Below are 14,324 nucleotides of genomic sequence, written 5' to 3'. Positions count from 1 at the left end.
ATTGGATATCCGATGCAAAAGACTCACTGTCTACAAGTGGATATGTATTTACAATTGGAGGAGGAGCAGTCTCGTGGAAATCCACAAAACAGACGTGCATTGCATGGTCCAAAATGGAATCGGAGTTCATCGCCTTGGACAAAGCTGGCGAAGAAGCCGAATGGCTGAGGAACTTCATGGATGATATTCCATACTGGACTAAACCAGTACCTCCCGTAATGATTCACTGCGATAGCCAAGCTGCAATAACAAGGGCTAAAAATGGAATTTACAACGGTAAATCCCGATATATCCGACGTAGACATAACACTGTAAGACATTTGATCACCAGTGGAGTTTTGACTATTGAATATGTAAAAATCAATAGAAAACCTAGCGGATCCGCTAACCAAAGGGTTGCAGAAAGATCAAATGTACATACTGCTAAAGGGAATGAGTTTGAAATCCACAAGATAGAGACAATTACAGTGGTAACCCAACCAAATCACTTGGAAATTTCAAACCTTGGTTTAATGAGAAAACTAAACTGTAAGAGTCTGGCACGAACACTCAATACAATTCCCTGAAAAGCAAGGAGTATTATAATGTGCAAAAATAGTGAGGTTGAGTCAATGACTCTTAATGATCCTAAAGGTGTGAGTTAGATACCTTGATATAGGATTACCTATATAAGTGTGAAGTGTGGGCCTCTTCAAATGAAACACTTATGAATCCAAAGACGAGATCCATGGCCGAAATGGATCAAAACGTGAGAACAAAGTTGAGACTGAGATAGCGACACATTAATATTATTGACTAAGTGCACGCAGAGGTGGAACAGTTCAATGCATCACGTCAACTGGGCCACCAGTACACTCTGTAATGTTGACTATGGAAAGTTCAAAGCCAAAAACTACCTATTCTGATGTATCAATGTCTCACAGGAATTGAGCTGGATTTCTGTCCTTCATGGGCATTTTCACTCATGTCAATGTCTCATAGGGATTGAGCTGGATTTCTGTCCTTCATGGGCATTTCCACTAATGTGCGGAATTGTTGGATAATCGGTTATTTTCAATCGATTATTTTTGTGAGTGAAAATGCGATGGACCGGTGTACCAAATTAATATAATTAATTTGGAAGAAATAAATATAATAAGGTGTATGGGGTTTGGTTAATATTTTGACTATTTTGTCTGTCTCGAGACAAACCAAATTGTGCAACCCCAATTTAATCTCGGATATATGGCCTAAATCGCAATCTTATTTGGATAAAATATTATCCGTTGGATAAATTTATTATAATCCCAAACGAAATGTTTGAAATTAGAATAAATTACAATTGTTTCAAACGGAAGGTTTGAAATTAGAATAAATTACGATCGTCATAAACGGAAAGTTTGTAATTAGAATCAATTACGACTGCTTCAAACGGAAGGTTTGAATTTATAATTAATTACATCGATAATTAAGGTCGTAATTACGATCGTAATTAATCCCCTGTCATTTTGACCGAGTTGAAACGCTCCCTTCATTCTAAACAACCAACAACAAAACAATCCTCTCGTCCTTCTCTCCTCTCTTCTAGTTTCCGGCAACCTCCCAACTCAGTTCCTCTCTCGTTTTTATTCGCCGGAGCTCCAACGATCAAAGGTGCCAATCTCGTTAGAGATGAAAACCTTTTTATTTTTGGGTTAGAACGCCATCCACCAGAGGCACTACCGAGGCGTATCTAATTTTCAAAAAGAGGATCCATCCTCAACTCAATTTCACGCTTATTCTCGCAATACCCATAAATTCCAACATAATTTTTGTAGACTAATTTGTTAGAAACAGTATTAATATGTCATACGATTCCAACTTTGGCCACTGTTTAAATAACCCCACCAAACGAACAATTAACAACGCCGTAAAGTTGGGAATCAGAGCACTAAAGATGAAAAACTGGGAGATTAATCAATGAGTTCTTCCCTTCGTTTACTCTGAAAGTGGAAGTAGATATAAATTCTGGAACCGTACTTCTCGCGCCCAATTTCCGACCCTCATCTCATCGACGGGCTCAATCAGGATCGACGGAATTTCCATTTTCATCCTCCCAGGGCCAGCAGCAATTGCTAAGGATTGGATTCTATAAATAAGGTAATACTTTGTAGCTTTTCAATTCATATGTTTTCTACGCTTTCGCCTGAATTAGATGCTGATGACTGTCTCGCAGGCATGAGTTTCTTCAAGGATATAACTGAAAGATTTGGCTCCATCTTCTCTGATGTAGACTCGCACCAGAACCCTAGTTCCGCCGCCGATCGAGCTGCCGACGGAGACGGCGTTGTTACAACGGGAAACGAGCGGGCTGCCTATAAGCTGAAAGGATACTTCGATTTGGCCAAAGAGGAGATTGCTAAGGCCGTTCGGGCTGAAGAGTGGGGACTACCGGACGACGCTATTTCTCATTATCAAAAGGCACAGAGGATATTAGGTGAAGCAATTTCTACACCGGTTCCTTCTTACATCTCCTCTAGGTAATCATAACCTTTTGATATTTCAGTTATATTTATTTGCATTTTGATTCCATATGTGAATTATAACTTCTTATGGTTAATGTGTGATGTGGATCTTCTCCGTGTTAGGATTTAAGGGATATTACCGAACTAACATTCCCCAATCGACAAGAATAACCTCTTAAACAATTGAAGATGTAAACAAGGATAAATCAAGAATTACAAACTATGAGAATGATGAAAATTGCTAGAAAAAAGGATTCACTAATACCAAAGAATTACAAAATCTAATTTAGCACTCTTTATGAGATGTACTAATTTTCTTATGCAACGTGGTAGAATTTTGACATGGATTCTACTCCTTGCGTTGGGTAGTTAACCCAACCCAACGAATATCTTAAAAAGAAGAATGGTTCATTGGACAAAGCCACGGAGAGAGAAGGCAATAGCTAAAGATTGCTTTAGCATAGTAGCCATTGAAATTATTGTTGTAATAACCCCAGAGTTAGGGACGGTGATAGGCCAACTCTCATGGAGCATCCAAGATTGAATATAGGTTAAATTGATTGAATAGACTACTCATATTAACAATATGCATATTTCTTTTCGGAAGCCCTATTGAAAGAATTCAAGAGTTAAGCGTGTTTAGCCTATAGTAATTTGGGGATGGGTGACCTACGAGGTTAGTCTACAATCCCGACACACTCGAATTTGCGTGGCTTACAAGCCGGGGTGTCACCAGTGCCGAGCCATCTGCTCCACAATGTAGTCTTTCAAAGAGAACAGTGTAGAAACACAGCTGTACAACTGAACCCAACAAATGTTTAGAGCGCAGAGAGAGAAGGCTAGATGGGCATGCCCATGCCTCATTTATCGTGGATGCAGTTTCTAACTATCCTGTGTGAGAAGTTAGCCTTGCAATCCTACTTTTGCAAGAATCATAAAGTCCCTCAGTGGTTAGCCTAACCACGAAACTAGTGAGTTGAATCAAAAGTGCAAACTGCAAACACGCTAGAGATAGTAAATATGAGTCACCTTACTTAACACTCTATATTTGCAAGTTGATTAAATAATGATGGACAATTTGATGCTTTGATTAAGTGAAGCTCAGGTTTGTTAATATGAAAAATGATATTACTTGATCAGCTCTGGTTGATGTTTGTATATGCGATTATGCGTTGGACTCTTCCTTGTTTGATTGATTGGTTATTTTTTAATTTATAGTTTTCAGCTCTGATGTTATGGTATATGCATATTTCTTAATTATTAGAGATCTTTGCTTTCAATTTCATAAACTTTTCGACAGTGAACTGGAGAAGGTGAAATCTTATCGTCAAAAGATATTGAAATGGCAGAGTCAAGTAGCAGAGAGACTGCAGACTATAGCTCAAAGAACAAATTTATATTCTGTTGCATCTACTGCAGCAGGTGGATCGTCAGAAACCAAGGTATAGACCACTCTTACTGAATTAAATTAAGTATTGTACTTTGTTTGATTTAAATTAAGCACGTGGCAAGGAGACAAATATGATGAGCAGTTGATGACTTGCCTGTCTTTGAGTACTATAATTTCTGCTCATTGGGCAATGTAATAAGAACACACAATTATATCGTTCATTGAGCATAGGAATATGTACATGAAATTTGAGTAGGAGCATAGTTGTAAATGGTGCATGATGTAGCATGATACAAAGGTGCATGGTACGACACCTAAGTATCAATATATAATTAGATATAAATATATTATAAGTAATTAATACAGCACAACTTCAACAAATAATTTTTAACTATCATACAAGCATTATTTATAGTTTGATTAGTTGAATAAATAGATAAAAAAACAGCTCTTGTGCTGAAGATTTTTCCGCACCAGCTTCTTCTACCTAAGGTGCTGAGGTGCACGCCATTTACAACTATGAGTAGGAAAAAATCTATTGTTCTTGAAACCTTTTTCTTAATATGTCAACATGGATTACCTATTTGATTTATTCCCTTTTATGTATGCTTTCCTAGAAGACCTTACCTAAGTCACAAGCTGCAGCCATATCACATACAGCTTCACATCCAAGAAAAGTGGCAGCACAAAAGTCTTCTGTGAATAATAGCCGAGGAAACCCTCCTGTGAAGGGTCAGGGTAATAATGCAATGAAACACAGACCCGTTCCAGAATCTGGAGGTGGCTATGATGCCAAACTGGTAGAGATGATAAACTCTATGATTATTGATCATAGTCCTTCTGTGAAATGGGATGACATTGGTCAGTCTCTGTGATTTCATCATAGATGTATATATTTCTATTCTGTTTCTGTGTTATTTCTGTGTACTCTTCATTTACTAATCTAGATGCACATAACTTTTGCAGCTGGTCTTGAGATGGCAAAACAGGCACTTCTTGAGATGGTTATTCTGCCAACGAAAAGAAGAGACCTCTTTACTGGGCTTCGGAAACCAGCGAAGGGTAATATCAAGAAATGAACTTCATGATTACAAGTCAACAAGTTCTAACTTTTAAGTAATTTTATGTTCCAAAAGAAAATATAACTCCCAAATCCTAACCTCAATATACCTTCTAACATTGGTAGGCTTACTTCTATTTGGACCACCGGGCACTGGGAAAACCCTGCTTGCTAAAGCAGTAGCTTCAGAATCTGATGCGACCTTTTTTAATATCTCTGCTTCTTCCCTGACATCCAAGTGGGTGAGTCTCTCTCTCTCTCTCTCCCTCTCCCTCCCTCCCCCTCTCTCATTTTAAGTGGATAATTGTAAGTATCTACAGCCTAACTCCTAACATATTATAATCAAATTCAGGTGGGTGAGGGTGAAAAACTTGTTCGGACTCTTTTCCAGGTTGCCATTACCAGGCAGCCATCTGTGATCTTCATTGATGAGGTGAACAATTGTGGAATTTTATATTGGATGCCTTTTATATGTGACTTTATTTTACTCTGTTGTGGTTCCTGTTTTTTTTTTTTTTTTTTCTCCAGCTGTCTGTACACTATAGTATAAGTATACTCTTTTAATGATCAAAGTGAGAAATTAATTTGTTAGCAGCATCTACCCCATCAATGTTGATTGATAGAAATGGTGCATCTCAGTTGCTTATGGTCAATTGTCTAGTTTAAGTTCATATTTTTTCCTTTAGCACACCAGTCACCAAGTTGGATTTCTTATATGATCTGAAAATCCTGCTTTACAGATCGACAGCATCATGTCAACAAGGACAGAGAATGAAAATGAAGCAAGTAGAAGATTGAAATCAGAGTTTTTAGTTCAGTTTGATGGGGTATCATCGAGTTCGGGTGATTTAGTCACTGTCATTGGTATGTGCTTGCAGCCCATGCTTTGCCCTAGCTAATGTCTAGTGCAATAGTGTCTTGGGGTAATTTTGAGTCTCATTTATTTGTTTTTTTTAATGATATTTGTCTTCCTGACCAAATAACAACTTGTGCATTTCATGAATGAACCTGTGCTGCTAAATCCCTAGTATGTAGAAGGCTTTGGCATGCTTTTGAAGTCATCGTATGTCATGGGTTGGGGTAGAAGAGCCAGGATGGGTAGTAGTGGTTGCTTCCTTTTCTCTTTTATACCTTAAGATTTGGAATATCATGCATCCCAAATGCAGAAGCTTAGTAATCATTGATGGAATTGAGCGATAAATTAAATGGAGGTATATGTAATTTTTAAATGCTTGTAAAGTTCTCTGTTCCAAACATTTACTGAAAGTAGACAAGAAGTTTTAAATCTTATCGCATGCCAAGGCATATGTTTTTGAGTCAGCCCTTTTCTTTTCCTTCAATTCCTTAGCTTTCCACCCAACATTGAGCAGAAAGTTTTTAAGCCATGTCACTATATTTTCTCTTTTCCTTCTATCCAATTTTTTGTTTTTCTCCCTTTATTCTTCCTGCACCTTCCATCTAAAATTAGGGGACTAAGTCTACTTTTTGGTGTTAGTGCATGTACTGTAGTAACCAAAAGACTAGTCGAGATAACACATTGCTTGGTGGTCATTAAGAGATAATCTTAATGTCGAGAGTGTATGCAACAGTTTAAAAAATAGAACATTTTTACCCTTGGGCTGGCCACGAGCAGCTCATATAGTAGATTGGGTTTGAATCCACTCAAGCTCAAGGTTTGAATAAAATAGTGTAGTTCACTAATACATTATATCTTATAGTATCTTTCATTCACCCCTTTTTTTTTTTTTTTTTTTTTTTTTGTGAACAAATAAAATATCTTTTAAAACTCCCACGTTTATGATTTTATTTACAACCATCCCAGCTCTGTATACATGATGATTTTTTAAGCTTCTTTTACTATGCAATTCTCACGATTTCCTATAAAAATATACCACTTTATTTCGTAGAACATTATCTAACCACTAGCTAAACCAAAACAGAAACCCTAAAAATTCACCAACTAAACAAATCTTACAACTTTTGATTCTGATTATAATTATAGATTATTTACCTAGATCTTTTAACTGGAATATAACAATGCATTTAATTTCTATGTCACTCTCTCATGATTCAATTGCTATTGTAGGTGCCACCAATAAACCTCAGGAGCTGGATGATGCTGTACTCAGAAGGCTGGTAAGCAAAGTATTAAATTGCTTCTTCTAGCATTTGCTATTAGCTCATTAGTGTGATTTCGTTTTTCATTCATGTAAACTGATATTGTTTCTTATATTTTGTTTATTCATGTGGACAGATTACATATATATAGGCAGTAGATTAGGAATGTCTAGGGTCTCTATTTAACACTTCTACAAGTTTCTATGACTACCTAACCACCTATTTCCTAGAACTGTAATTATGTTGTGCATTCCCATAAACCTACTATGCTACACATTCCAATACTCTTAACACTCCCCCTCAAGTTGGTGCATAAATGTTAAGCATGCCCAACTTGCTACACAAGTGATTAACTCGAGACCAGTGTAGTGGTTTAGTGAAAAGATCAACAACTTGGTCTTCTGTCCGAACAAACTCTGTAGTAATTGTATTTTGTTGTATTTTTTCTCGCACAAAGTGACAGTCGACTTCAATGTGTTTAGTACGCTCATGGAAAACCGGATTAGAGGCAATGTGCATGGCGGCCTGATTATCACAATAGAGCTTAGCAGGACTTGTAGCTTCGACTCCAACTTCTTTTAGAAGTTAGATAATCCACATTATTTCGCATGTACCTTGGGCCATAGCTCGATATTAATATTCTACGCTGGAACAGGAAACCACATTTTGCTTTTTGCTTTTCCAGGAGATTAGATTTCCTCCAACAAATTCACAGTAAGCGCATGTGGACCTTCGATCTTCTTTAGAGCCTGCCCAGTCAGCATCTGTTGAACACTCTATTTTTCGTATGTCCATGATTTTGGCATAAAATCCCGCGACCTGGAGCCCCTTTTAGGTAGCATAGAATGTGCTCCACAGCCACCCAATGATCGTTAGTAGGAGAGGATATAAACTGACTGACGACACTTACAAGGTATGCAATGTCTGGCCGAGTGACTGTAAAATAGTTTAGCTTCCCAACTATCCTCCTGTACCGTTCAGGATCTTTGAATGGTTTTCCCTCCTTTGTCAAGCAAGTGTTTAGAACCATGGGAGTGTTGCAGGGTTTTGCACCCAACTTTTTTGTCTCAGCCAGCAGGTCTAATACATATTTTCGTTGAGAGAGATAGATTCCTTTCTTACTCCTAACGACTTCCACTCCCAAGAAATACTTCAACTTTCCCAAATCTTTTGTTTGAAACTGACTCTATAGTGATGCAATACCCATTGAGTCATTTCCAGTTATAATTATATCATCCACATATATTACCAAAAGAATAACACGTGAGTTGGACCGTTTGTAAAAGATGGAGTGATCTGATTTTCCCTTCACCATACCATATTGTTCGAGAGCTTGGCTAAATTTGCCAAACCATGCACGAGGGCTTTGTTTCAGGCCATAAAGAGATTTTCGCAAATGACAAACCTATGACCGCTTATTCCTCCCTGAGCAACAAACCCTGAAGGTTGCTCTATCTAAACCTCTTCAGTAAGATCGCCATGCAAAAAGGCATTCTTGACATCTGGTTGATGAAGCTGCCAACCTAAGAAGACGCATTTTAATGATTTTGGGTCAAGTTTAGTAACATATGGACGGGTATCTCGGACAAAACATGTACAACCAAATATATTTAGGGGCAATGGATAAATAGGTTTGTTGGGGAAGAGAATGTGACAAGGTGACTGACCGTTAAGAACAGAGGACGGCATCCGATTAATGAGGAAACAAGCGGTGGAGATAGCATCGGCCCATAAATGTTTGGGGACACTCATTTGAAATATAAGAGCTTTGGCTATTTCAAGTAGGTGTCTATTTTTCCTTTCGGCTACACCATTCTGGGCTAGAGTGTCAACGCACGAAGTTTGGTGTATAATTCCATTTTGTCTCATAAAAGACTTGAATGACTCAAATAGATATTCTTTAGCATTGTCACTATGTAAGATATTGACTTGGAGATCAAACTGGGTATGAATCTCAACACAAATTTTGAAAATGTGAAACCAATTCTGACCGATGTTGCATAAAGAAAATCCAAGTCATTCGAGAATAATCATCAACAAATGTAACAAAATATTTAAACCCTTGTTTAGACGACACGGGACATGGACCCCAAACATCCAAATGAACACGGTCAAAAGGAGCCTGGACACGACTAATCTCCCTAGGACTCAAACTGACACGATGATGTTTAGCAAACTGACATGATTCACAATTGAACGAAGGAAAATTTTGGAAACTAGGACACATTATTTTCATTTTCTGAAGAGAGGGGTGACCTAACCGACAATAAGGTTCAAATGAGATCCAGTACATATGCAGGTGATGGGCTTGCGGATTGAAGTGTCGAGGGTATACAATCTGCCTTACTCATATCCCTTGCCAATCATCTTCTTCGTCTCCAAATCCTGGAAAACACAAAAACCAGGAAAGAATGTCACACTATAGTTTAGGGCACGGGTGATTTTACTAACAGAAATTAAATTAAATTAAAGGAAAAGTTAGGTAGGTTCAAGACAATGGATAATGAAATGGTTGGTGTAATATCTATTGTTCCTGACCCAACATCTTGGGTAGTGGATCCATCTCCAAAGGTAACTGGGGATTGAGAATAATGTGATTGATAAGTCGAGAAAAGGTTAGGATTACCTGTCATATGGTTTGTGGCTCCTGAATCAATGACCCAAGAGCCGGAGGATGTGACAAGACAAGTACTGGAGTTACCTGCGGTGGTCATAGCTGGGATTGCAGTAGATGAATGCGATTGGTTCTCTTGAGACATGGATAACTTGAGTTCTGACCTTCCGAAGAGGCTATATGGGCGAATTGATCCTGCAACTTTCTACAATATTTCTTAACATGCCCTGACTTCTTGCAGTAGTGACATATGATGTCCGGGTTACTCTTATATGTTCCTCGTCGATTTTCACCTTTGAATGGTTTGTACTCTTTCTTGCTCATCAAGGCTCCACTGGAAGAGACTGGATAAGAGTCGGTTCGGAGGACTCTAGAGAATATATCTTGTAGAGAAGTCATTTAAGAGCTCCCCAATATTTGAGATTTCACTGGTTCATACTCACTTCGCAAACCCGCCAAGAAACTCATAATGGCCATTTGTTCTCGTTGCTTTTGTTGTTCTCTAATATCGGCACAAAAAGGCACGAGTTCATTTAGCTCTTCATATGTCTTTTTTAAGTCCATAAAATAGTTCACAAGAGATTTGTCTGTCATCTCAGCCCGATAAAATGCCTTGCACACATTGTATATTCGGGTAACATTCCCTTTACCCGAGTATAAGAACTCCAAATATTGAATCAAGTCCTTGACAGTATTGCAGTGGCTCACCAAACCATAGACTTCCAAATCGATCGAATTTCTGATCTGCAGGAATAACCTTGCATCATCCCGAAGCCATGCCCTCCTCTCTTTTTCACCGGTAGGTGGGTTTCCTCCAAATGATCATCCTTCTCAATACTTAGTAGGTATAACTTTCCAGTTTTGCTCCACTCCAAATAATTCGACCCATTAAGTTTATAATTGGTAATTTTGTATGTAACTGGAGCAACTTCAGAGACAAAAATAGATTTGTCCTCACTCATTATCGATTAATAGCAGAACTACTTGGAAGCTACAATACCAATCTGAAAATTGACATTCTGGAATTATTACTAGTACGCTGAACCAGTGAACAAATCTGGGTTCTCCACCAAAAAGAAATCGTACCCACCGGAGCAAAATCTGCTCTCAGCCGCACCTGCCAGAGCACCAGGCACCACCCCGCAAGAGCACCAAGCGTCGCCGCATACACTGGTGCGTGAAACAGTTGCTGAACACGTAGTCACACGCTTGCCAGAATCTCGCCAGAATGCCGCCATAGAGGTCGCCCGTCACCGCCAAACCTCCACTTGCCGGAGGTGAGATGAATATAGACTTTAGACTTTCACGCCCAAGGATCAGGCAGTTGTTTGCCCTAAAATCTGCTATGATACCATGTAAACTGATATTGTTTCTTATATTCTGTTTATTCATGTGGACAGATTACATATATATATATATATAGGCAGTAGATTAGGAATGTCTAGGGTCTCTATTTAACACTTCTACAAATTTCTATGACCACCTAACCACCTATTTCCTAGAAATGTAATTATGTTGTGCGTTCCCATAAACCTACTAAGCTATACCTTCCATTACTCTTAACAATTCATAACCATTACATTTTAGATTTTCTCCTGCAAAACTTTTAGGGCATTTGTTTTATGTAAGCATATCGGAAAGCTATTTGCATATGCATATCATTATTCTTGAACACATTGATGCTGAGTGTGATGTTGATTGTCTATACATGAATTGTATATAGGTTGGCGAAAATTTCAATACTTTAAACAGCAATACTTTTATTTATTTAAGGTGTATTTACTTTATAGGATGAGATTATAATCATGGAGTTATTCTAGCAGGATATTATAATTATATGTTGTTTAGTGCAATGGATTAATGCATGTGATTGTTATTGACATAAAATGTCTTTAATTTATATAATATAGTTAACATTCCCTCCGTCCTAAACCTTTAGCTATTATCTCTAATTTGAGATGTCCCAAACTTTTTACAATTTTTTTAATTTGTATCCTGTGTTTCCTTTTTTACCCTCGTAAATACAAATTATAAAATCATTCCAAACAAAAAAATAAGAGCAAAATGGTAAAAAATACTGTAAAAATTATAGCCTTTAAAAAACCATACCAAAAGTAAATATATCAAACATTTAGGGAAAGAGGGAGCATTAAATTAGTTAGTAATGAAGGTTAAAATAGACATGGCACAATTATTAGCTTGGGACAATCCAATCACACCCATTGAAGAAGGATTAATTATCCTTAGTTATAGTATTATTGTACGAGGCTTTAACTTATTTCGAGTTCTAATCATCTAAAGTAAAACATATGCTTAGGTTGATAAAATAATATGATCTAGTCTAATCGTAAGTAAACAGTAAACACCCCCTTAATAAATTTTCTTTTAAGTATTGGGTTGTGGTAAAGTGATCTATCTGAATCTTGGCACAGGTAAAAAGAATATACATACCTCTGCCAGATAAAAATGCAAGAAGGCTTCTTTTGAAACACAAGCTCAAGGGCGGTGCTTTTTCTTTGCCAGGTAAGAACACTGCTTTAGCTCAACTAATATGATGCAGGTATCCATTCTTTTTTCTGTTTAATAATGATATTTTTTATTATTTTTGGCTTCGTAAACAGATAGAGATTTAGAGAGACTAGTAGCAGAAACAGAAGGTAAGACAAAATTTCCTAGTAGTTTGCATTTGTCAGCTTAAATTATTAAAAGTTATAAGGGATTTATTGTAATCTATTTGCTACAACTAAATGAAGCAATGCCATGCTGCACTGTAAACTCCTGAATTATAAAAGTGGTAAATATTAATGATATGTACGAAAAAGAGGCTGCACAGTGAAGCCTACCGGTAAATCATTGTCATGCTAATTTACGTGAGTCACAAGGATATGTCTAGGTTTATTTGATAATATAGGTAACTATAGAAAATACATATTGGCAGATTGGTTGTTTTATTATTGAGAATTTTTTACTGTGCGCAATTTTGAAGAAAGACCTGTTCAACAATTTTCTTACTCTTGTTAATCTGTTGGAATTCTATAATGTTAGGATATTCTGGAAGTGATCTTCAGGCACTATGTGAAGAAGCTGCAATGATGCCCATAAGAGAACTTGGCTCAAACATCCTTACAGTCCCCGCAAATCAGGTTTTAGTCATGCAGACAATTTTTTGTTTGTTTCAAAAATTTCCACCAATTTTCACTATTGATATGACTTCTTTTCCTTCAAAAAACATATCAAATCAAACACTTATTTTCTATTTTTTATATTATACTTAAAAATTAATTTTACATTCAAAACATTGCATCAATACCTATTTATATCACATCATACAACTATTCAAATTCAAAATTTCAACTATTTAAATCTCAATCCAAAATCCAAACCACTAAAGAAGCACCCTTATTCTTCCCTGCCCTTAAATTCACCTATTTTAACATAATCTATTTGCTTCATAGAAGTTTCTGGTGAATTAAATGCTTATCCCAGATTAAGTTCAATGTGTGTTCGATTTGACGTGCATATAAATGTGATTTTTTTTTTATCTTTCTTTCATTTTAAAAATAAATTGTACCATGTAGGGCTTCTTAATCCCTTTATAATTCCAAGTAGCTTATTGGTTGTGTTCACTTAGATTTAGTTGTTTTTTTATGTAAAATGTGATGAATCATGTCGGTAATATAAAATTATAATAGTAATAACAGTTTGAGTTAAATTTTTTACTTTTGGGAAGTGTATCGGTATTATATATAAGTGGTGTTTGTTTATGTATTGCATTATTTGATAATATTAACTGAGAATGATGTAGAAAATTTCGGGTTAGGTGAACACACATTTTGAAAATATATATGTTCTTATGTTTAGGTAAGGGGGTTGAGATATGAAGATTTCCAGAAGGCGATGACTGTTATCCGGCCTAGCTTACAGAAAAGCAAGTGGGCAGAACTCGAAAAATGGAACCGTGAGTTTGGCTCCAACTAATATTACTTGTGTTAATTTTACTGCATTTGCAATTTGACGTGTATATATATATAGCTTTGACAAAAAATGAAAAAAAAATCTTTAATTTGTACAAAATAATTTTAAAAAAATACTCTCTCTGTTTCATGTAATATGAGTGTATTACTGTAGACACAAAAATTTAGGTAAAGTATACTTAGTAAGTAATTAAGAAATGTATTAGTAAATATAATTATTATTTAGTAAAAATAATTATAGATTAAGATTAAGATAACTAAATAGTTTAATTAAGATTAAAAAAATTTAAATTTTAAATTTTAAAATATGATTAAAGTGTATAATTAATTTTTCAAAAAAGAAAATGACAAATTATGTGGGACGGACGAAAATACAAAATAAGGACAGATTATGTCGGACAGGAAGTATCACCCAAGCATGCCTTCCCTGTACCTGGAAATTATTCAGAAAAGTGATTTAGGATCCTTCTAGATGAAAACTCTACTGTTTATACATTGCTTTTGGTTTGTATTAGTATTTTTATTAGTACGGATTAGGTGTGTCAATAGGAGTATAATTCTTTAGATTAATTAAGGGTGTGTTTGTTCGGAGGTTTGGACTTTGAGTTGAAATTTGAATAATAAAAATTTTGAATTTAAATAATTGTACGATGTGATATAAATAGTTGTTGATGTGATCTTTTGA

General features: G+C 36.3%; 1 protein-coding gene across 3 annotated transcripts; it reads left to right on the top strand.

The window, feature by feature from the left end:
* Window positions 1-1,867: 1,867 nt before the first annotated feature.
* LOC127263169 (uncharacterized) lies at window positions 1,868-13,788 on the top strand. Of its 3 annotated transcripts, none has more exons than XM_051292187.1 (13): window positions 1,868-2,118; window positions 2,174-2,498; window positions 3,784-3,925; window positions 4,491-4,734; window positions 4,840-4,935; window positions 5,060-5,175; window positions 5,286-5,366; window positions 5,674-5,797; window positions 7,020-7,069; window positions 12,098-12,188; window positions 12,287-12,322; window positions 12,711-12,808; window positions 13,527-13,788. In XM_051292187.1, exons 2-13 carry the CDS (start codon window positions 2,197-2,199, stop codon window positions 13,641-13,643), a joined length of 1,497 nt encoding a protein of 498 aa, XP_051148144.1. In that variant the 5' UTR covers window positions 1,868-2,118; window positions 2,174-2,196; the 3' UTR covers window positions 13,644-13,788. The 3 variants fall into 3 exon arrangements, with proteins under 3 accessions (XP_051148144.1, XP_051148153.1, XP_051148136.1); XM_051292196.1 differs by having other exon boundaries at window positions 1,869-2,118; window positions 2,195-2,498; window positions 4,494-4,734; XM_051292179.1 differs by having other exon boundaries at window positions 1,869-2,118; window positions 2,195-2,498.
* Window positions 13,789-14,324: the final 536 nt, after the last annotated feature.

The sequence above is a fragment of the Andrographis paniculata genome, unplaced genomic scaffold (assembly GCF_009805555.1).
Source record: "Andrographis paniculata isolate CXL003 unplaced genomic scaffold, ASM980555v1 Contig15END, whole genome shotgun sequence".
In the NCBI taxonomy this organism is placed as follows: domain Eukaryota; kingdom Viridiplantae; phylum Streptophyta; class Magnoliopsida; order Lamiales; family Acanthaceae; genus Andrographis; species Andrographis paniculata.
This window is presented reverse-complemented; position numbering and strand designations above follow the sequence as displayed.

What these genes read in the sequence shown, in the direction of transcription:
- LOC127263169 (XM_051292187.1), top strand. Translation starts at nt 2,197, where the DNA reads ATGAGTTTCTTCAAGGATATAACTGAAAGATTTGGCTCCATCTTCTCT. An exon ending in CGGTGCTTTTTCTTTGCCAG is followed by an intron (nt 12,189 to 12,286) that starts GTAAGAACACTG and finishes CTTCGTAAACAG; the next exon opens with ATAGAGATTTAGAGAGACTA. An exon ending in ACTAGTAGCAGAAACAGAAG is followed by an intron (nt 12,323 to 12,710) that starts GTAAGACAAAAT and finishes CTATAATGTTAG; the next exon opens with GATATTCTGGAAGTGATCTT.